This window comes from Misgurnus anguillicaudatus, chromosome 9 (assembly GCF_027580225.2).
Source record: "Misgurnus anguillicaudatus chromosome 9, ASM2758022v2, whole genome shotgun sequence".
NCBI classification, from domain to species: domain Eukaryota; kingdom Metazoa; phylum Chordata; class Actinopteri; order Cypriniformes; family Cobitidae; genus Misgurnus; species Misgurnus anguillicaudatus.
The window spans coordinates 5,726,210-5,751,366 of NC_073345.2; the positions used below are offsets into that span (position 1 = coordinate 5,726,210).

The 25,157-nt window shown below is 38.1% G+C and overlaps 1 protein-coding gene across 3 annotated transcripts in view; it reads left to right on the top strand.

Annotated features, from left to right (window-relative positions):
* Window positions 1–268: 268 nt before the first annotated feature.
* Window positions 269–25,157, top strand: part of shroom1 (shroom family member 1) — a 37,408-nt gene continuing 12,519 nt past the window's right edge. Inside the window, exons 1-3 of one of the 3 annotated variants that reach the window (XM_073871058.1) lie at window positions 269–455; window positions 17,878–18,050; window positions 21,668–24,219. In XM_073871058.1, the coding sequence (XP_073727159.1) occupies window positions 21,802–24,219 (2,418 nt within the window). In that variant the 5' untranslated portion in view covers window positions 269–455; window positions 17,878–18,050; window positions 21,668–21,801. Of the gene's footprint in view, window positions 456–17,877; window positions 18,051–19,896; window positions 20,034–21,667; window positions 24,220–25,157 lie in introns of those variants that run through there. The other 2 variants (XM_073871057.1, XM_073871059.1) reach the window with 2 other exon arrangements.

Sequence of the window (25,157 nt, forward strand, 5' to 3'; positions counted from 1 at the left end):
ACATAATTTTATTCTTTATAATAATCAATTAGTGAAAAAAAGTATTAATAAATAATTTTATAACCACCCCCAAGATGCCAACCCTCTATGCACCCCTAAACACCCTCTCCTCCCAGTAAATCTCACTCCAAGCTAAACTCAAAAGTTGGCGGCCCTGATTAAATATCTTAAAATGTTTAATTAGTCCTTCTAACTAATATCGCCCACATGAGCCGTATAATATTCCGCCCACTAAAATCGCCCTACCCTTCTGGTGGCTGATTGGTCAGGTCTTGGTTTACGTCACTCCTCTCTACACAGAGGTGGTAGGCAGCAGTTCTCGCTGTAGTTTGTGTCGGGAGACGCAGAAATGTTTTCATAACGCTCTTTTTGCGCGATCTCACAGAGGTGCTGGTGAATAAAACATACTTGAATCGTGTTGTAAAGTCGGAATAAATCCTAACAGGAGTGTTCAGGTAAGCGGCTGTAGCATGAGTTTATGTCAAATGTTAGTATCGGTTTGTAAATGTGATAGTTTCGGTCAACGGCTCACTGCAACAGGTGGATATGAAGATGTCCGTCTATAGACAACAAATGTGTCGAGTTTTACTTTAAAAGTGACTGTGCATTGTGTTATTACAGCATGCCAAAATAAGATACACGTGTTTTAATAAGACATAAGTATCATTTGTTCTAAAAGTATTACACAATGGGTCTCTTTATACTCAAGTGCGTTGTGTTGGGGGACTTTGTCCCACCAGGGAAAGAGGTAATCACGCAGAACAAATCTATCTATCAGTAAAACAGATTAAAAACGTATTAAAAACATTAAACCCATTAATATAATACTAATAAGAATATATTCCACGGGGCTGTTGAATGCTTTATTGTGATTGGTGGAGAAATGTTCGATAAACGTCAAATGTCTTAAAATAACCATCAGGGCAATGTCTGTGGTTACCGTGGTTAAAGAGGAATAATTGACTCCCATACTATGAATTATTTGAAAATAATGCACACCAAAGCCCATCGCCAATTATTCCCTACATTACTTGCGTTACTTTTCCGTGTTCATTTTTTTTAGATTTTTGTTAAAATTATAAAATTAAACTTTTAGTGTTTTCCTTTTTTATATTAATAAGTCAGTTAACTTTATTGATTTGCTGGGCTGCCAGATTTTGGCATGCATTTTTGTCATGAGGTCAGTTCATAAAAATATGTTGCATCACTGTCATCTATCAAATGGATTACGGTGGATATTCCTGAATTATTAATCGCGCCTCTGGCATAGTTATAATTGCAGGATGAATTTAAAATGGTGAAAGGTGACAGTATTGCTATTCATTGTTCAGAGGAAACTGGACACTGGAGGTTTGTCCAGATACTGAAACCTTATCAGTTTGTTGGTGAACACTGTGCCTCGACGTGAACTTGGTTGCAGACTTTGCAGAATTGCGGGATAAACACAGCACTGAAACTCACCTGTACCTACATGAATAAACTTAAAAGCCTTCACATACAGTGCAGACTAAATTGCCAAGTGAGACACCCCTCCCGAATTCACATAATGTATCTACAGAACAATAATTCATTGTAATTGCTGATCATGATCACTTAAAATAGATACAGTGTTGCCAACTTGGCGACTTTGTCGCTAGATTTAGCGACTTTTCAGACCCCCTTAGCGACTTATTTTTAAAAAAGCGACTAGCGACAAATCTAGCGACTTTTTCTGGCATTGTTGGAGACTTTTTACGTGACATTCACTCTTCTCAATGAGCAGCTACCACTGCTTCTGTGGGCAGTGTATGTTTTGAAACTGGACTGTTTGGCCATATAAACATGAACATACACACATTTCGTTTTATGAGAACATAAGCAGATAAACAAACGAGAAAACATTTTCAAGCATTCATGTCTATTAAAATAACATTTTTGACAGTTAAGAGAGAAAGAGAAACGTGAAATAATGTAGTAAGCCAATGCAGTAAGAATGCAAATGCGACTCGATGACGTCACTGTTATGCAAATGACGCAATGACGTAATCTAGCGACTTTTAGCGACTTTCCAAGCAAGCTTTAGCTCCTTTCCATTGAAAATAGTTGGCAACACTGAATAGATACATTTAGTGCCTCTATGAAGCAGGTGATAGGTGCAATTATGCTACACTTTACAATATTACCATGGGTACTTTTTTATAACTCAAATAGGCTCAGAGAATATTTCTTTTAACATGGGAAGTGTCTTCCACAGTATTCATTTGTGCCTCATTTTCGGCAAATAGCCTTTATGAGTGTAGACAATCTTTGTCTAACAAATTATTGTCTGGGTGTTAGCGTAGTTACTTTAACACATCCACAATGCAAACTGGTTTATCCAGGCTCACCATGACAAACCTGTTTGCTTTTCACACAAATCAAGCTTGTTATTTTGAACTGCTGCTTATTGTCGTCAGTTTCATGAGCTTCTTGGACAAAGAAAGTTAGCCGTTTTTTAAACGCTAGCATGCTAGCACGGATGGAATCTGTCGTGAGGGTGAGGCAGATGTTAGTCAGGCGTTAGGGTAAACCGATCCAGTCACCTGAGCTCTTCTTGAAATGAGTAGCTTCAAACAATTAGTATTATGCTAAAATGTATTTGAGAATGCTAATGAATATCTTGCTTGCTGTTTTCATTGTAAGGAAAGTGAATGAAGTCTTGAGTTCACATTTACTGGAAAAGAGTGGCCAATATGTTCCTCCACATTTCTTCTTTTGTGTCTCTCTGAAATGAGAATATCATCAAGGAACTGAATGAACCTGTTTCTATGATTTTGGTAGATATGACTTTTAGATATATTAAGTTTTTGGGATTTATGTGTTGACCAGTTTTATCATCTGCCATGCAAAAATGGAATAAGGAGATTAGATGGAAAAAACTCTAGATGCCATCTCTGTCAAAATTAGATAATGATATTAACTCTTTCCCCGCCAGTGTTACTTTTTAAAGTTGCCAGCATTTCATTATGATTTTCACAAAGTTTAATGCCTTCCATAAAATGTTCTACTTTAAATATATAAACATGCAATATAGTAAATTAAAGAACAGACCATCTGCTTTAAAAAAGCAGTTTAATCCTATCCTTATTTGTTCTCTTTTTATCACCTCTTAAATATTGGTGGGTTTCTTCAAAAGTACCACATTTTGCACCAGATAATTACATTTTTCTAAAGGAATTTTGTTAGAGATCAAAACATAGACAGAGTTTTACTGTTTTTGGATCAGTGGATGCTTTAGTGTTTTATAATTTGTTTTGAGAACGCCACCTAGTGGATAATAGCGGAAATATGGATTGCCATAAAAACTTTTCTTTGGCAGGAAAGCGTTTTCTCTTAATTGAGGAGATAACTTGTCACTGGCAAGGAAAGAGTTAACTGAATTCTCTAGAAGGCACGCATCTGTCAAATACTTTTAATTAAAGACCGCTTATTCTTGGACTTAGTTGGTATTCAGTGTTGGCAGAATCCAGTAGAGTCATCTACATGTCAGACACACTTGGAGGTTTTTGCATCTGAACTCTTCAATTTGTCTCATAGTTTAGAAAACGATCAAACCTCTCCTTTGATGTATCTTTCATGTCTGTAGCAAAATCAGTTTTACGTGGAAGTTTAATACTTGTCAGGGCTGTCGCCAAGGAGGCGCAGTCAGGAATGTTGTCCCTTGCACTGTGATGAGGAAGACCAAATAGAGGCCCAGAAGGATATAACTTTGTCTCAGACTATACTCCATGAATTGTAAAAATTGTAATAGATTCCAACCCTAAGTATTTCAAAGGCAATAGTGATGGCTGCCTAAGCAAACACTACTAATAAAACTATCAACATTTACTTATTTAGTCATCATTTCTCCTTTCATTATTTCATAATTCACGATCAGTGGACCGCTTGTAATTCATCAACTGAGAAAGCTGTCTACATTAACTTGTATAACTAACTCATGAAGAGGAAACAGCATGAACATCGGCTCCCTGGGTGAATTCCTGCAGAATGTGACATATTGCTTTAGCTTCACTGACTGCTCAAGCATGACAAAAGCTCACTGTAGGACAATAACATGTCTGACATTATAAATAATGCACTTATTTGGATACATTATGAAGAAAGTGCCACTTAACTTTATTTTTATCATTGATCAACTTTTAACTAGTCAAAAAACTTATTAATTCCAGTTTGTTTAAAGGTGCAGTGTGTAATTTTTAGAAGGATCTCTTGACAGAAATGCATAATAATATACAAAACTATATTATCAGGGGTGTAAAGACCTTTCATAAAGAACCATTATGTTTTTATTACCTTAGAACGAGACGTTTTTATCTACATACACAGAGGGTCCCCTTACATGGAAGACGGCGTTTTGTGCAGCCATGTTTCTACAGAAGCTCTTAACCGGCAAACTTTTTAATTAAGTTGTCTCCAGCTGACATATTTGTCCTGTGTCGGCTACCGTAGCTTCTCTATGTGTTTCAAAAGCAAGGGGTGAGCTGTGAACTGAGCTGTTGGTTGCAATGTGCAACCTCACCACTAGATGCCGCTAAAATTTACACACTGCACCTTTAAACTTAAACATTTAAGTACAACAAGGAATTTTTTAGGAATATTTAACTTTTTCAAAATATTTTGTTAAAATGTTATTTAGGAGTGGATTTCATGAAACCTGTTTAAAACAGGCATCTTCCTCGCCTTCCGAAAAGAATAAAAATACAAAGAACTTTATGATTTTTACTCCCTTAATTTGTCCAATTGACACAGGCAAGCCTGACATCCTTTTTTACATTTATTATGCTTTATGTTGTGTAAGAAGAGTGATCTTCACTTAATATATTATAAAGGTCAAACTGGGTTTAGCTTTGATATAATATAAGCTTTGATTATGAAATAAATGGTCCAGCGATAGTAATACAAATCTTAGCTGAACATTCTGGAGGGCATTAAACGATCCCCTCATTGGTGGATTAACAGTACTATCCCTGTCACAAGGTAAGATTTCAACCTTCCCTAAGAATGTGTGAGATAAACTGTTACTACCCTCAATACACCTGCGTCTCACATGAAACATTGTAGCGCATAAAAGAGACGTTTACAGTATGCAGTTTGACAGGATCAAGACGGTCATCCCATGATTGTGTTTCAGGTGCATTTCACTAAGCGCATTTAACATAGTGAGCAGTGATGCAGGTGGTACTTCAATTTGACATTTTCACAATTTATCACTCATTCTCTCATTCCACTTGTTTCCTGTACTGTATATCTCTCATCTGCCTCTCCACTTCTCTGTTTTTCCTCTCCAGTTACTGCACCTCTGAATTAATGCCAAGTAGCAAAGTTCACAAATGCTGAAACTGTGTCAGTCTTTGTGTGTTTTGTTTAAAGAGCCCCTATTACGTTGCTAAAAGAAAGTTATTTTGTGTAAAGCAATGTATTCGCATGGTTTATGGTTACAAAAACACATTGTTTTCCGCATACTGTACATTATTGTTGCTTCTCTATGTCCCCAACTTTCTGAAACGCGTCAATGTCTACAAAGTTCATCATTCTGAGAATGCCCGGTGTGCTCCGATTGGCCAGCTATCTGGTGCGTTGTGATTGGCCGAATACTTCAAAGGGCGTTTCAGTAATCTGACACTCCTTACAAGTCTAGTCGCTAGATAATCGCTAGATTAATCGTTTAAAAAAATAATCGTTTATCCCAGCCCTACTCCTTACCTTATTTGAAAGATCAGCTCCCAACATAAGATAAAATCGTCTTTCCTACCTTATCAATATGAGCCCCAAACTTTGCCAGCGTGGCTTGAGCAGGACGTAACAGATTGATAAGGTAAGGATTAATAAAACATAAAACCATGTCTGCATTTGTGATCGTAGAAACGACAAACAGCAAGCACTATTCTCCACTGCTCAAAACTTATGTTTGAATCATGGTTTAGTCAGTAGTAAATTCTTTAAATATGAAAACATAACCTACTTATAGGCTGTAAGTCAGAAGCAAGAGGAATTATGATAATGTGCATCGAGTCCACGTCAATGGGCTGTACAAGTAAACTGTTGCCTACAATCCTTGTGTTCTTTGTAGCCCAAGAAAAGAGATTTCAGATGAAGACAATAACTTGCATCATTGTAGAAGATAAACTTATGTTGCATTTACACCAGCCACGGTAGAGGCAGCAAAAATGCGCTATTCGCGTGTAGTTGGACGCTTGAACATTTGAGTTTACTCGCTTTATTCGCGCATGAAATTCTAGTCATTCGAGACATTCACACGGAAATCCGCGTCATGGGAGGGACTTCTGCGACTCTGTTGAGACTCCGCTCGCTTCCTGTAATCACGTCACTACTACAGCAAGGTTCTGATTTTTCAACTTGCGCGTTTCCCCCGGGGCAACGCTCAATTCGCGCCTAGGTTTGGGGGTAGGTTTAGGATAAAAACAGTGCTCATCCGGGAGACTTCGGTCATTGCTGTATCCCTTCTAGCCACAACTGGGAAAAACTGTCTCCAATGTTTTGTATTTAGACTGCGGTTCAATCTCTCTAGATGTCAATAATACATACTGCTTCTTTAAAGTGCACATATTTCATTGATGTTATTTTGTGTATTTAGTATAGGGCTTATTCGCAAACACCGGAAGTAGCTAACCGCGGCCATATTGTTTACATGACATCTGTCCTGCCCCTAGCCGCACGTAGATTTGAGTTGAGGGGAGCAGTAGCCTAATGGCTTAATCTCGTCTGTATTAAGAGAAGATGAGCTTGATTGGTGTGGAACCATATCAAATAGACCCAATAGCCTTAAGTAAAGATCCGTCCTTATTGCCAGCCGTAACTTATCCGGATATTTATAAATATATTGTTCATACAGTATCCGCATACATCATACAAGCACTGAAGGGCCGTTCACATTATAACGATAACTATAACGATAATATTATCGTCCACATCATCAAACCAATACGTTTAAATTTTAAACTTTTGCAGATGTCTTCAACACGCTGCGTTTCGCATAACTCTAAACAGTGAATCTAATAGTTTGTGTAATCTCTTACCTTTTGGCATAACAGTTAGTTAATGTAATAGATTAAAAAGCATTACGTAGTCAATTTTCACAGCAACTGCATGTAATCTTATGTTATAGACCTCAGCAATGAGCTTCACTGTCATTTTAAGTGCTTGTGCACTTGAAGTTCAAATAGATTTTAATGTTATCAATGGTTTATCCTTCATCAGGTGGGAAAAATCGCTCAGAAAGTGATCCCAATGATGTCGTTCGTTGTATCTGTATCGTTATAGTTTTGGTGTGAGCTCCGCTATTCTGTTTAATATAAAACGATTTTCAAAACTATATTTTTTTATAGTTATTGTTATAATGTGAACGGCCCTTACTTCCCTACCTAGTATCAATGCCAGACCTATTATGTTCATATAGTTATTAATACTAATTTAATAATTGTCTCAATTTATGGCAGCTTATTTGAAAGAGCAGTTTCATCATGCTTACAGCTACCATATGTGATAAAATGATGGAGACAGACTTTGCTGTGAGGCATATATCCCTAACGTTACCTGTGGTAAAATGATGGGGACAGACTTTGCTGTTGGGAGTCTCTCCTTCGCTGGTTCAACTCCTCTGTCTCCTTCCTTTCATGTTTTCTGACAGTTGGTATCGCATAAAAACTAATTCCGGGGTTCTTTTTGCTGTTGTTAGAACAGCCGTGTATTACACACACCATCGCGCGGTTTTAAAAAAATTACATCGATAATACCATGGATAATACCGACGCTGCCTCGCTTGTCAATTGACAGACTGACAGTTCTATGTCAACAACATGGCCGCCGCGAACATTGATGACGTAGATCGAATAACTCCTATAATACAATGTGTTTGCGTGGATTATGGTTAAAAAACACATTATTTTCCACATACCGTATTTTTGTAGCTCCAGATATCCTGCCTGCTTTCCTCAAATGCCAGAATCTAGCATTTTAGGGCGCACTCACATTATCCAAACCATGCCCCAGCGCGATTGTCACCCCTCCCTACTCCCCCAGATGCACGCACACACACTGTACTTTTATCGATCTGAATCCAGGCATGCTTTCGTCATTAAGATGCGATTGTTTTGAAAAAAGCAGGAAGTAAAGCACTCTCTTAACACTGGAACCCATCGTAAGGTTAACTCTGTGTTTTTTTTTATTCTGAGTCATTTGGTGCGCGATTACAGACAGCCTTCTCACATGTCATCATATTGCTTAGTTGATCTGTCACGTGCGCAGCTCGAATATTCACGTAACCGTGCTGCATGCATAAAAAGGTTTTTACGGTGGCAGATGAAGGTGAGTTGTCGCGCAACTGACATCTCCACTTTTTGTATCGCGCTCAGGCGCGGTTGCGTTCACACCATAGCCTTCCGCGCCTGAGCCCAAGTGAACTGTGCTCCAGCCCACCTCTGCAACCCGGCCGAAGCTCGATTAACCAATCCGTGCCCGGGCCGGGGTACAGAGCGATCACACTAGTCAAACGAACCAGGCTTTGGGGGTCAAACGCGCCCGAGCGCGGCTTGGTTTGGATAGTGTGAGTACACCCTTAGTGAGCCGTGTAATTAATATATTATGCACTATACAAAATATCTGTGCCAATACTGATATTCAATTACTTCTAATGACATCAACCAAAACCGATACTAGTTTTGCTTTTTACTTTTTCAAATGAATATGTTTTGAAATCTGAGATTTTCAGAGCGTACAAACTGCAGCTGCTGTTGTCATTGAATGTGTTTTTTCACCACTTCTGATTGCCATGATATAATCTGACTTCATCATCTGCTGTTTTTAATCAATCAAAAAATAATTATTTGCTTTTTATCCCAAAACCTTTCATCCAAAGCAGGGGTGGGCAATTCCTGGTCCTGAGGGCCACAGCCCTGCAGAGTTTAGCTCCAATCAAACACAGCTGAAAATTCTAATTGAAGTCTTCAGAACTTTTTGGAAATGACATTCAGGTGTGTTCGATTAAGGTTGAAGCTAAACTCTGCAGGACTGTGGCCCTCGATGCCCACCCCTGATCCAAAGCATCTTACAGTGCATTCAAGCCATTCATTTTATCACTGTGTATTTCCGGAGTTCGAGCCCATGACCTTTGTGTTGCTAACACAGTGCTGTATCAGTTAGCTATAGGAACACTCAGGAACACTTTTCTTAATACTGAGTATGGGGTACCTGCTTTATAGGCTGCTCTTTGTCGTCTGCTAAAATGAAAAGCAGTTCTTTGGAGAAAGTGATTATCACATACCTTCTATATTAAGATTTTAATAACAGCATTTATCTTAAAGGCTTTTGTGTTCAACTTCAGACGTCCTATGCAGCGAAAAGGACCAGCCATTATTAAAGTTTGTTTTAGTTTTCAGTTAGTGCATCTTTGTAACTGAGATCGTTATCTTAACATCTTTACTCATCACAAAACTTTTCAGATTTTATGCAGTGCAAGGGGAAAAACTTGTATTGTGACTATAAGAGCTAGTCCCTGCATACAGTATCTGCTATGCCTGACCAGCGATGTAAACAAGTGGCATGATGTTCTGCCCTGGTTTGATCTGCTTAGATAATATTTCTCTAGTTGTCAGCAAACAAGCGGTAGTGTTTGAGCAATGTTCTTGCACACGTAAAGCATCCAGGTTGTACTTATTTGTATGGGACTTGGACTGCATGCATGCTGTCTCTTCAGTTGATCATACGGTTTTCATTTGCAAGTCAAATTTGAGAGGTGCAAATAGCCTGCTTTAGTTTTGCTTACACATTTGTTGCTATTTGTTGATTTAGCAGCTAACCCAAAACGTATAGCCATGTTGCATACTACCATAGCACTCTGCAGTATATAGTTTGTATACCGTACTGCAGTTACTAAAATGTGCTGGATACATTGCACTGTGTACTGTATCCCTTAATAAAGCGTGCTTGTTGACATTGCATATATCAATTACATCTGAGATACCTGGATACCACTTGGAGAATTAAATGTGTAATGAGGTCATGTGACAACAATGAATGCTACTCTTTGACGTGTTTCATGTTAGTAAAATTTGGGACACTATACTATATAGGGCAGAGCATTAGGTAGTAAAGGAAGTATTTTGTATTGTGCAGTCATTTTTAGATAATACAAAACCTTTTGGTCTTTATGTTTAAAGGTGGTGAGATTGTATGACATCAGCTTTGTCTTGTGGCATGATTGTCAGTCTCAAGGTTCTTGCAAAGGAATCCAGAGAGGATTATTAAAACAATGAGAGATGAGGTCATGCTAACTAACAAAGGACTAGAGATACACTTGGATGAATCTGGAATGTCCGAAACAAATCAAAAGAAGAAACTTAAGAAATTATATTTTGCTTCAAGAAAATGAAGAATGTTTTCTTATCTTACATCTTCATACTCTTTAGAGAACATGACACTTTGTGATGTTGACAGCATGCTAGTGGAGTTGTTGTGGAAGGTAAGTGATACGTTAGACAGTGTGTTAGAGCCACTCGTAATAATTAACTGACTTTTCAAACCAGCGAAAGGGAATCGGTTTATAACGCTTACTAGTGTTGGTTCTTTAGCATCATAATGGTTTCGATTAAAGGTCCTGTTTTTCCTGATCCCATATTTTTCAAACTTTAGTAAGTGTGTATGTTGCTGTTAGAGCATAAATAATACCTGTAAAATGATAAAGCTCAAAGTTCACTGTCAGGTGATATATTTTCTTTATAAGAGTTTTTGACTAAACTCGGCCCACAGGAATAGCTTAGTCGCCAGCTAAGCAATTTTGCCCATTTGAGTTTATTGTCACGTCGTGCAAATATAGTCAGTTTGGTTAATTAACAGAAACTGTGATCATTCTTGTAATCGTAAGTTGTATTTCATGTGTAACAGACTGGTAAATCATCTCAAAGTTTGTCGCCTTAAAATTTTTCAGTACTTTGCTTTTAAAACATTTGATGAATCTGAAATTTAAAGCAACACTATGTAGTTTTTTACCTTTAAATAATGTCTCTAAAATTATTTCAGTGATAGAACAATTTTTAACTGGACAAATTGTACTGTTGCTGCAACCTGAGCAACCCTTCTAGCTGCTACAAGCACACTCTGAAAGTGGCGGTGGAGGGTAGGAAACACAGCCCCGCCCCTCCCCCTGCCTGCAGAAGAGTGTCTGATACCAGGCACTGTTGCGCTTTTCAAACACCGGGGGGAGCTGTAAGTCATTTTTACATGGAAACTACATAGTGTTACTTTAAAATGAAAAAATTTCATTATTTTTTGCAAAGGTAAAGGACAAAATATGTTTGCAGTTGTCATAGTCATGTTTATTTACTAAAGACAAAAAATGAATTTTTTAATGTCTTACTTTCGTCCCAGCCGAGAGTAACAATGTGCAACTTATGTTCAAATTCAAATTATACTGAAGTCTTTCTACATTTGTACAAAATAACGCCTGCTATTGATAGACCACATGTGAGTTATTCTTGTGTAGAATAAGTGGACCCTTGGTTTTTGCAATCTTGTATATATGTCTCTATTGTGATGAAAAAGTTAAAAATCTTTATAGGTTGTATTTTTATGCGGATGTATCAATAATGTCAGCTTTGTTACAGCTAGTCAGCTGAAATATTTGTTACAGTGCTGCGTTTGATTGACAGGTATCTGTCACCTGATAGCATCTCTACCTGCCATGGCCTCTCTGTGCATGTAAAGTGAGAATTTCAGCAATTTCCACTGCCCGGATCAAGTTACTTTGTTTTCCAGCTTATTTTCCAACAGAGTTGCAAATGCAGGAAAGTGCACCTGGAAAGTTTTTGTCTTTGTGCTTTCAAGGATATTAAAATATTTAACAGGCCTAAAACTTTTAGGAAAATGTTTGAGATTTGCCTAGCACATCATTTGGCATTGCCATGACATTGATTTGCAGTATTACTCTGGGTTTTCTTGGAGTTTCTAGACAAGGCTTACATATGTAAGAGAGAATACAAATGAAACATTGTCCTTATGGCTGTAGACGAAACCTTTGGGTTGCTTTTAAAGAGATAGTGAACATCCTGGCATCATTTGCTCACTCAAACTTGTATAAACACCATTAAAACACATTATTGTAGTATATATGACTTTTTGCCATATTGCAGCTTTGTGTGAGAAACAGACATTGGACATAATGTGCCTTATCAATGAAGCCGGCTACCTCTAAATTTTAATGCGGGTCTTTGACAAGAAAGACGAGAGAGGCGCAACAGTGAAGGAGACAGACTTACATGTGCAGAAATATTACAAATTGAGTCTGCAACGAGATATCAGATTGAATCGAATCATTGACATGATAATCGTAAACAAATTGAATCATGAGCCCAGTGACGATTCACTCCCCTAATATTAGATCTCTGCAAATGAAGCTGTCAAAGTATTTTGGTGCACAGATCACATTTTAAATTTAGGGTTGGAAAGCTCTAATGCTGCGTTCACACCAGCCACGGTAGAGGCAGCAAGCGCGAGTGATTTCAACGTTAAGTCAATGTAAAGACGCGTTAAAGCGCGTCTGGAGATCTCGTGCCGCGAATGAGGCATTTAGCGTGGGGTGGTAGATGCGATTCCGCCTCATTCGCGCGTCTAGTTCGTGCGAATGTCGCGAGAAACGCGCGAGTTGAAAAATCTGAACTTTGTTGGAAAAACACATCACGTTAACCAATCAGGAGCTTGCTCGAGTAATGACGTGATTACGAAAAGCGAGCGGAGTTGCAGAAGCCCCTCCCATGACTTTGATTTGAGTACACTCAAAATGTTCAAGCGTTCAACTACGTGTGGTAGATGCAAATTTGATGCCTCAAACACGTCTGGTATGAACCCACAGTAATAGAGATCAATGTTTGTCCAGCTCTAAGACACATGACATAATACAATCCAGGTCCTATTTGCTTTACCTGTTTTAGCTTATCTTGCACATTCCTGCCCCAATGTAATCACCTCTTCTCTGATAGGGAACCATTAAAAGCTCCTAGATGGCCAAAAGGACGCGGGACTTTTTTGTTATTTGAATGGGAAAGGTATTGGTTTTATTAACCAGTTTGGGTTACATAAGACATTGCATCTCTTTATTTATTAATGCAATTCATAATGTATTTATAACCTCCAATATAATGCAAGTTATAGGCCTGGTTTCACATACAAGGCTTAGCTAAAGCCACGAATAGGCCTTAGTTAAATTAAGATGTTTAAGCGTCTTTTGTAAAAATGCCTTAGAAAAAGATGTTAATGGTGTGTATCATGAGACAAATGAATGGCACTATAGTTCAGTTAAGACAACTCAAACATGTGTCTTAGTCTAGTACTAGTACTAACCTTAAGCCTTGTCTGTGAAACCAGGGAATAATGATTTCCTAAAAATGTAGAATTTACCAATTGTTAATATTCATTGATGCTCCATTGATTTTTGTACATACGAAGGTTCATAATTCTATTTTACACAAGAAACTACCCAGTTATAGATTAAAGTTACGATTTTTGTGTGAAATGTTTTATATATATATATGGCATAGTAGTTTGTAGGTGGTAACTGAAAACTGTGTTTTTTGTTCCAGTTTTTTGGAAACAAGCTTTAGAAATCCAGATTTCATCCATATGACTTACTGTTATCATGTTCTCTAGATTAGCAGATCTCTTGATCACTACAACAATTTTCAGAAGCAGATAAAGACCTTTCCCCCTCATGTGATTTGCATACAGTTGTATAAGTTATATAATTGGAACGCCCATGAGAAAAGATTGCATCATGGTGGTAAATTACCTTGTCTAATCCTGACACCTTTGTGTGCACATCCCTAAGGATTCTGCCTTCCTTTATGTCTGGTGTAATTTCCTGGTTTTATATTCTAATGCTGTCTAATTGTGTTTAAAGGTAATGAAAAGAACATTAAGGTCAACCATTATGTCTTCCAGTGTCCTTACCATGAGTGACAATGGTTTCCCTCTTCTAACGTCATTTTTTCCGCCTTGCATTTCATAAAACATCTCTGAGACTTTGGCAGTTCTTGGATTGCTTCTTGGCTATTGTTGATAGCCCGTTTATACAGAGAGCTCTTTGAGTAACATTAACCCTTTTTTATAAGTATAGGCCACTTCCACACTTCTTCACATCCTTCTACTGTCTTTGGTTACACAGATTCATTCATCTGTCTTGTTACCTTAGTGAGGTAATGTTAGGAATGTGTTGTAATTTGGCACAAACATTTCTGGTTAAAGTTTACTTCTTTCTGGACCTTTTATGGTTTAAAACTCGATCTTCCTGGAGATGCAGTAATTTTCCGCAGTAGTGGCAAAAAGTGATTTATAACTGTAAATATTTAACATCTTCACTCTTTATTTAAATATTTCATTTAAGATACATAAAGAATTTGTATGCATGTGGCACAACACGTGTGCAAAGTTTATAAAGACATAAGCCAGGACAATTACTACAAAATATCACCACAAAAGAGGATCAATAAATATTAGTAGCAGATACAGTTTTACTCCATGTAATATGTTTTTTCTACCTGTGAGCTTTTTGTTTTTGTATGCATCTAATGTGGTTTGCCTTTTTAAAAATATTTGTCCAGTAAATACCTTAAAGGTTTAGTGTTTTGTCATTAAAAGCAAATATTGCACAACCCCCCCCCAGACATCACTTTAGGCCACTACAGTAATTACTTTAACTGATAATAATGTACACAGGAATGTTTCAATAACTGTCCGCTCTATGGGGGCCTGTGAACCTTTTTTATTATTGTCTAATAAAGATATGGATGAAAATACTTAGGTGTTTAAGGTGGAATCTAACATTGATGATGAATATTGGTCATTACTGTACTGTAGCTGCGTTTCCACTACCCTTCAAATTGCGCAAATTGACATTGCGAATTAAAAATACGGTCAATGTAAACACGTCAATTTTGCAAAAACTCGCATGAGGTGGTTTTTCAGGCAATTCGGAAGTATATTTTTCAAAACTGCAATGGAAACATTTTTTCGCATTTTTAGGTCACCTGATGTAAGTCACATAATTACTATTTGAAAATGACGCTGTATGTACTAAAACCTTACAGAAACACCTCAATACATGTCTGCTCCCAAGTATAAGAGGCTTTCCTTGCCAATAATGTTTGGATAACACTTCTACATCTTTTTTTATTTAAAATAATGTACATTTACCTACAAGAAACTAGGGATCGACTGCTATGGATGTTTTTAGTGCCGATCCTGATACCGATTTTTGTTTCATCAGCGTTAGCCAATGACCGATTCAGGCTGCCGATTTTCTTGAGCCGATATTTGAAGCCGATACTGCTTTTGCTCACTCAATTTACATCATTAAAAAAATTACACGATGATGCCAAATGTTACAAGTCTCAATTTAAAAAGTAACATTTATTGAACTTAAAAAAACTATATTTACAAATAGTAAAAACAGGTGATTGTGCTATGAACCATGAACTGCACTCTCCACAATGACGAAGAACTATCAGCAAAGGATATTGATTTCTAGCACTTTACTACTACAAATATATATATATATAGAGATGAGAAATAAAAACCCGCTTTGTCCAGCTATGATCAGCTTTTAGGCCGAGCTTTCGATGTTGTCATGGAAAGGTTGGTTGTTTTTAGTCACATGACCTGCAATCGCTTGCGGCTTCCAGCACTCTGTCTGTAATAGGGCTGTCACTTTTGAGAAAAATCAAATTCGAATGGATATCGAATATCATGCAATGTATCCGAATATATTTGAATACCTAGGTGCCCCCCCCACGTGCATAAAAAACGGTGTAATGGAGATTCACTTTATTAACAGTGACAGTCATAAACAAGGTTTTTTTTACTTAATGTTTGACACAGCAGGTTATCAACATATGAATAACAACGACTCAGAACAGGTGACAACTTAAACAGCAGCAGGAGTAAGATATAGCCAAGCCCAAACGAAATCCGCGCCCCGCAGATTTCGGGAGAAAACTCAGCGAAATTCCGCGGATTTAATGCCCTTCATTGACAACAAGCACACATACATAGACTATCCCGTGTGTTTGTGAGCCATCATTGACAAGTGCATTATCTCTGCGCGTGCTGTTTGCTTGATCGTTTTTAGTGACAGAGAGCACAAACCATTTGATATTTGAGATGAAATAAAACTTACTTAGTTAAGCAGATCTCACTTGACTCTGTCGTCTATGTGACGAGCGACAGTCAGCACATGATCATTTCAAATCCGTTTACAAGACAAATGCTGTTGTTATGTTTAATATAAAGTTTACATTGCGTTGTAAAAAATAAAACAATTATCTTCATACATGTTTATTTCATAATGCAATCGTATTAACACAAGCTTTTTATTCTGCTATAATATTCACTATAAACAATAATGTCATTTTATATACAAACTATAATTCCCTCTTGACATGCACATTAGGTTCATGTTGGTCCAGTTTGATTCCCTCTCTTGCACACAGTTGCCGTCGTCGGTCTCACTCTCAGCCTCCTTCCCATTACGAGGTTTTACTGTAAAAAATGCGCTCAACATGGCATTTTAAAAACCGGATGGTTCATTTATAGTTCGAATACGGATATGTCACGTCATGTTCGAATGCATATTCGAATATCGAATAAAAAGTGACAGCCCTAGTCTGTAAATAATGGCGAACACAGCATCCACATATCGGCCAATGCCGATACACATAAAACTCGCAAAAATCGGCCAGATATATCCCGACAAGAAACACAGAATATGTTGCTGCTCATATAAGGAGCTTTCCTTGGCTTTAATGTTTGGATCACACTCTTACGTGGACGTGATGTTTGGAATGCCTTATCGCGAGAAGAAAAACTTTGTTTTGGTTGCTAATAATCAGTTAATAGAAACACCGTCATTTCTCAAATCTGCAATGGAAACACAGCTACTTGTGTATTAATGATTTAAGTTCAGTTATTGCATGTGCACATACAGTAGTTAAAGAGATTTCTCCTTTAAAATGACTTACTTGGAATGTTGCCATTGAGTCTTAGCAATAATTTTTCATTGCTGAATTGTGCATAACAAGTAATGCAAATACTTTTGTAACTGATCTTGATCCTGCTTTATATACGCTTACTTAAAATCTGGGTTAGAACCACTGAACTGTATATGTTCTTTATAATCCCAGATGCAAGTCGCAACTGGACTGGGTCAGAATTATTATTGTCACATGAATCTGTATTAATTGGTGTTTGTTAATGAAAAGCTCCAGACATTTGCATATCCTGAAATCCTAATAACTTGAAAAATGTAGCACATTTCTGAGAAACAGGAAAAACAAAGGGCATTACTTTTTTATAAGGAATTGACTGAAATTTTAAAACTTGGCGTTTCATAGCAGGGGCAAAAAGAAGACTTGAATTCAACAGCTGTAACATTTCAGAGACGTGAGTTGGAGGTTTGTTATGTAGTTATAAAACTGATAAATCTATGGCCCAAACCCAAAGATACCTGGGTGTGCTGATTGTGCTGGTCAATGTCTTCATACTATCATCTAAATATTTATTTGGTGTGAAACAAATGTAAACTTATAGGGCTGTATAGCGATTAATCACAACTAATCGTTTGAAGAATAAAAGTTTTATATGCAACTACACACACATGCATGTATAATTTTAAGAAAAAGCATTCATATTTATAAATTATATATATATATTATTATTATACACAGTACACATACATATGATGTAAACAAAAACTTTTATTTTCCAAGCGATTAGTTGCGATTAATTGTTATGCAGCCCTACCTGTAACCAGACCCGGCGCCAGACACAAAATTTACGGACGGGCATTTCATTTTTCAGGGGGGATGCACAAATGAGATCAACCTAACTGCAATTAAGTGGACAAAACTATTAAGAACTGACATATGCAATACAACCGAGAGGAGTCGTAAAGATTGGACGTAACGGTTAGCCTACTTGAGCAGGCAAACACGCGTCGCAGGTCTCGAAATCAACGCTTGTCCGCTAATCAGGTAAAAATTTGGAGTTTTTAATAACATGATACAGTTAAGCAGCATCACATCACGGTTTAAAATATACAGATTTCATATGACAGTTCACTAAACAAGTAATTAATATTTAGTCACTAACATTTTAGATGCAATTTTGATTGTTTTTGTTGTTTCAGTAGCGAAAATAGTTCAAAGATCACAGCAGAACCATAACGTATCATTCTCACTGCAACACTCAATCGTGTCTTAACGTTAAGCGGTGGCGCTATGCTTAAACAATATACAAAACAATAACTTCAAAAAAAGTGCAAACAAGCAAGAACTGTTGGTTGGTGGGGGTGGGACATGGAGCTGGTGAACAGGTGAAGGGAGACCGCAGGCTCGTCCAGGGCGGGCACTAGTGACTCACAGGGCAGGCCCGGTCCCCCAAAGCCCGCCCATGGCGCCGGGACTGCCTGTAACACAGTGGTTCTCAATCTTTACTGGGCCAGCACCCCCCTATCCATTATCCAGGTCCCTTACTGCCCCCCACCAAAAATGAGCTAAATATCTTTTCTAAATACAAATACAGAACAACCCTTCGGCTTCTGTCTTGGGTCATAATAACTAACACCGGTTGGATCAAATATAGAAACCAAAACTTATGGATCATAAAAAATTCAATGAATAAGCAAATCGAGACAAGACAGATTGTAACCCAGCAGATGCGTCACGCATGTGCACGAGAAATAATTGTATCATACGCTCACTTGTGATTGGCTGAATGTTAGTTCACTCAAATTTAAGTAACAAATCAGAGAACATGGACGAGAATAGTGGCAGTGTGTGTGGCTGGGATGTGCCCCCTGGTCCCCTGCGGTTGCTACGTACATGGTTGCAGACAGCTTTTAAAGTTTATATAGTCTTGCCTTGATTTTTGGTGTAAACTTGCAAATGCCCCCAAGAACATCTAAACGCCCCCCTTTAAAATATCGCACTTAAAAGTTTATTAGTTAATTGAGAGCAATTGTGTCAAATGTTAGAATCTGCCTCTTCAATGCATGTTTTTATAAGTAGCATCGTGTAGCAGGTGGATGATACTCAGAGCACGTCTGAGTACTTCAGGTTAAGAATAGCTTGCTCTTGTTTGTTAGGGGCATTTGTATATTTACACATTCAGATGCAGGTGGGAGTGGCAGAAACAGTTACAATATGAGTACACCTGCCGGAGGATTCCTCATAATAAAGTAAATAAATTGGTCATGAACTTCTCCAATGCGTTTCCAGAATTCCAATTACCATTCTGTTCTGTTGGTGAATATTTACAACGATACTTTTTGGATAGCAAATTTTTGCTCAGAGATTGGGATATGTATGCTCTCCAGTTAATCTCATTACTGTCTAGGAGAAACAATGGAGATGTTAACAAGATCTCATTTGTTCGTTTTCTTTCCTGCTGGAGCACAATAACAGCGGCTTTGCGTGCGTCCTACGTGTTCTTCCAGCTCAAATGATTTTGAATGGGATAATGGGCTGGATGATGAAGTCTTTACAGTACTGAAGGGGAGGGTCGGCCCATCTCTGAGAGGGTCTGGACAGAAAAGTCTACCCCTCCTGCTTGGCATTTGTCCCTGTGTAGAGGACTCTGGGAATTAATGGCACCGGGGCCCTCTTTATTCTGAAGCCGGCCAGGAATGCAAGGCTTTCTTCATTCCTCAGACGCCATTATCAGCGGTGAAATATTCCCTCTGCTGCACCCATTGTGCACTTGCAGGGTGGACGTCACAGGCACGGAGGCCCTTCCTCCTGCCGTTTGTCTGAGGAGAGATTTGCTATGCTGACTGAACAGCCAATCGGAGCGAAACTCCTGAGGAGAATGTTTTCCAGGATGTGCCTGCAGAGAAGTTTAAATACTTTACAGCACTTTTCTTTATTTTGGAATTAATAGGGGTTTCTACGCTCGGCAACATTTAATCCTCATTGGAGTTGAGTAGTATACTTCTTTTAAACATTAATGTAAGAGAGGTAAGTAGCTTGGCACTGATGCAGTCTAACATGCTTTGCTGGCTGACTATCAAACGCATAAACAGGATAGAGAAGTGATGTTGCTTCCTCAGGCTCTTGTGCTTATTGTCACTTGCTTGCATTGCCTTCCTTCCACTAGAATGTTTCTCTGCGTTTGTGGTCGGGTCATTTCCTCTACATGAACACTTATGTGTCCATACAGCAATATGTAATTTTGGCATAATTTTTCATTTAGCAACACCTTTTGTGTTTATTGAAGCTTTAATGTTTTCTTACATAAATGGTTGTTGTCAGGTAACAGCATCTGAGATTAGATAACTTTGGGGAAATCACCATGGTTTGAACTTGGCATGCTCACCTGCATCTTGTGAAATCTGCACTGTTTGCTGCCTTAAATTTTTTTTGTTGAATCAACTCCGATAAGTCATGCCAACTTACTATTATTTATCTTTACAAGAGATGAGTTGTCTTTTTTTTTAACTATATTTTATAAATTATAACAACTCATCTCTATTCAAGATAAATAATTGTATGTTGAAATGAGTTGATTTAACAAAAAATTAAGGCAACAGAGAATATTTAAAGTGTGTAAAATGTAGGTGTGAAGTTTATCAACCAAAGGCCATGACCAAACCAAAACGTTTTTATTCTACATTCATTGCATTTTTATCAGTGCCTAATCTGTTTAAGAGTTATCACATGATTATTGAAATATTTTACCCAGGTTGAAATGGCATTCCATGCATTTTTTATCACTCCCAATCCACCCACCTGATCCTCAAGACTCATTAGTGTTGTCATTGCTGATGGTTGTGCATCTGTTCATTATTTTATTTCTCCTTACATTTGATTAAAAAAGTAATTTTGAAAGTGATCTCAAACAACTTCAGTGTAAATTTATGCCGCAGATGGATTTTTTTTCTTATTACACACCTAATGCGTCAGTTTCCTCAATTCCTGCTCTCTTAAAGATCTTAACAGTTTAAATCAACAGTTTAAATCATAGTGAGTTGGTAAATAAAGATCAAGGAAATGACTTGAGTTGGAAGAATTTCTAAATGAACTGACTGAAAGCCGTTATCAGATTTTTGATTCAATGTGCTGCACTGTTATAGACTTGAACAGTGTTCAAACACATTCCTGTAGTTAAAAAGTCATTGGCATAGCGCTATCAGATAATGTCTGTATTAACATTTACTTGATAAAATTTTGCAGTTTCCGTCACACTAAAAAATAGATTACAGTGTTTGGCAAACTCAGAAAATACTTCTAGTGGACACATAATACTAGTAATTGCAAAACTCTACTGCTATTTTCAGTCAACAGAAAAGCTGTAAAGAAAGCACATTCTAAAAAGTTTAGTTAATTCCCAATTACACACCCAATGTAATTTTAAAGTAAAACAGAAGACATTTATTTGCTTGTTCTAGTGTTTTTCACTGGGGAATTAAGCTAAACTCAGTTGGCTATCAAGACTAGAGTTGTTTAGCCCCAAATTTCTGCAATGCTGTAAATTGGTTAGCTCACATTTTCTGAACTGTCTCATTATAAAATGCAGTTAGAGGTGTGTATTGTGTTTATTAGGACATTTTGCTAAACTAATTGTTTTAAAAATGTGTTTGATTTTCCCCTAGGTGTTGCCAGATCCATGCGGCTTTTGTTCTACGACTTTATTGAGAAGATGAAGAAATAACTGGAAAATATAGAGCTCAGCAGCTTTTAATTCTCTTCATTTCACCTGGGTGCATCCTTGCACTTTGCCATCCGGATGGATTCCTATCATTTCCACTTTGAGAGAATGAGTAATCTTGATTTGCACCCTCTAAGTCTTCCAGTCAGTCGACTTTCACCTGCAAAGTCCAGTAGCAGTATTGATCAGTATACCCATCACCACAGCAAAGGAGACTCTGCCTATAGCTCATTCTCTGGCGGATCCACAGTTCCTGATTACCCCTCACCCTTTTTACTGGATGATCTACAGTCACACAGCTTGCAATACACTGATTTGAAATATGCAAAAGCTAAATATAGCCCAACCTTTCTTGACTCCAATTCAAAGAGCATGGACCACATTTACCGTTCTATGGAAGCCATCGAGCAACAAAGACCAACAGTTCCTACACATCTTGAATTACCCCCACCACCTCCTGCCCGTCTGGAAAGCTTAGTAACAACAAAGAACCTAAAGAACTCAAGGGCACGTCAGAGTCCTCAAGGACACCTTGCTGACACTTCTGTTTCTCAGCAGACCAGAAAAGTGGAGGTCTGTGGTGTCCAGGCTGAGCCTGTTTGTGGTTATGTGTTTTCACAGCATTTTCAGAGAGATCAGCCTAACCAAGGCCTTACAGACAAGATGGTTGAGCCACAAGAACCTTCTTGCGTTTCAAACAGGTTGCCCCTGCAAACCTTTCAGCCAGAGCATGTGCAACAGTCAAGAAGTGATCATTCTGAAACTCAGCGGAGGAGGTCACATTCAGCTTATGTTCGTCCTGTTTCTGAGCAGAAATGCTATGTCAACTCCTGCCATATGCCACAGAAATCAACCAGTGGGAGTGTCCACAATAAAGGGCAGTTCTATTTTGTTACAGGTGTCTTAAAGTCCTCTGAATCTAGTGTCAAGCAAGATGTTGGGGATTGTGCAAGCATAGAAGCCCCCAGTGAATGGTCATATATAGCTCAACGTAGAAGACAAAGCTGTCCGGATGGTCCGAGTGGTAAACTGTTTTTCCAGGAGGAACTCAAATTCAACAATCAGAATGACTTTGTGGATCCTAATAACAAGGCAATTTGCCCACCTTATCAGTCAGAACAGACCTCTCAAGGCATAGAGGACCAAAGGATCACATGTAAAGAAACTGAAAGACATCACTCTTCTAGCCACCCTATCTTCTACTGTGGTCCTGAGGACAGTGCCGTTGGTAAAATTATGGTACCAGCTTTGATTAAAGAAGACCATCCTGGTAACCCCAAGAAAGATGAACAGATGGCAAGAATTTTGCCCCAGTTGGATGTTCAAAATGACAAGATCAGCAAGGAGACCACCCCACTTTTATACCACCTCACAGGGGCCAATAGGGCATCATTTATAAGCAAGCTCAAAAACAAAAATGAAGCTGAAATGGGGATTGAAGTTCCAGACTGTGATAAAGATAAGCAGAAGGCAGGAAATGATGGACAAATATCTCCTAGCAGTGAACATCAGCAGAGTACAATATCTATAGAACAACAACCTGATTTTCCCTACATCTGTGGTACCTTAGACAACTCTTATAAAAAGTATTACAAAGAGAAACTAAAAGATGCCCAGTCCAAGGTTTTGAGGGAGACTTCTTTTAAAAGGAGAGATTTGCAACTCTCTTTGCCACTCAGGATCAAGCAACAGACAGGCAAAAGGCTTTCTGTTTTACCTGCTGGTCCTCTATCACAAAATATGCCATCCAGCTTAGACAATCTTACTTCACAACTACACAAGCTTCAAATGACAGAAAAAGAAAACACCAGAGACTTGGGTCAGGAGATTGAGAAAGAAATTGAAAAAGAAAAACCACAAAATATTGCTCAACCGCAGGTGCCTCGAGTTGGGTCTAGGAAGCGTTTGACAGCAGATCAGAAAAAACTGTCTCATTCTGAGCCTGAAAAGCTACACCAGCTGGCAGATGAACCTTCTCATATGACCTGCCGCTCACTTGGAAACGAAGTTGAAGGTCTAGTTGCAGAGATGGATCTCAGTCTAGTAGCTTCAAGGAAAAAGATGTTTGAAATACGGGGACGTGCTTTCTCTGCCTCCAACTTCTCAAAACCAACTCTGAAGCACCTTCAGCAAAAGGCGTTGGTAGCGTACATTGAACGTAAAACTGGTCAAAAAGTAGCTGAGCCTCAGCAGCCAGTTCTACAAGTGCCCGGCCACAGAAATTCAGCTGCAGGAAGGCTGTCTGATTCAAGTTCGAGAAACTCCAAGAAGCTCCACAGGCCTCTCTCTGCTGGTCGAATTCTTGACTCTGTATCAAGTTCTGTTAAATATACCCAGTTTCTTCCTGTTCAGCCCAGCAGCCACTCAAGGCAGTCCAGCTCAAGGGAAGAATCCCATACGGCAGGGAAGTCGGCCTCTGCGGAGGATCTCTTGGACGAGCTTAAACAACCTGAGATTTTCCGGGCTCGCAGCACCTCAAATCCTCATGCTTTTCAGGTATAATTTAACAATGTTATCAATACATTTATAACACTTGTGTTTCAACTCTTTCCCTGCCAATGATGAGTTTTTACGGCAATCCATATTTCTGATATTATTCAGTAGATGGCGCTCTTACCCAGTTTACAAAACACTGAAGCATCCACTGATCTAAAAACAGTAAAAACTCTGTGTATGTTTTGATCATCACTCCGAATCTGATCTCTAATAAAAGTCTTTCACAAAATGCAATTATTTAAAGAAACCAACCCATATTTGAGAGGTGATAAAAAGAGAACAAATGAAGATAGAATTAAACTTTTTTTAAGCAGAGGGTCTGTTCTTTCATTTAAAATACAGTTTTTTTTTTTATTTAAAGAGGAACATTTTTTGGAAGGCATTAAACTTTTGTGAAAATTATTTTAAAAAATGCTGGCACTGACTAGCAACATTTTTTAAATGCTTAAAGGAAAAGATTTAAGGGCCATTCACACTTTAATGATTACTATATAAACGTCCATGCCATCAGATAATAACGATGCACTGCAGTACTCACGGTAATCACTTACCCTTAACTCTTTCCCCGCCAGCGTTTTTTAAAAAAAGTTGCCAGCCAGCGCCAGCATTTTTCATGATTTTCACAAAAGTTTAATACCTTCCAGAAAATGTTCTTCTTTAAATATATAAACAAACAATGTACCAGATGAAAGAACAGACCCTCTGCTTTCAAACAAAAAAAAACGTTTCATCCTACCTTTATTAGTTCTCTTGTAATCACCTCTTAAACATGGGTAGGTTTCTTCAAAAACACCCAATTTTGAGTAAAAAGCTGAGATAATTCCATTTTTGCGAAGGACTTTTGATAGAGATCAGATGCAGAGCGATCTTTAAAACATACACGAAGTTTCTCTTTCACGTGAGGCGCTACTTCCGGGTTGTATAAGTTGCGGAAATAG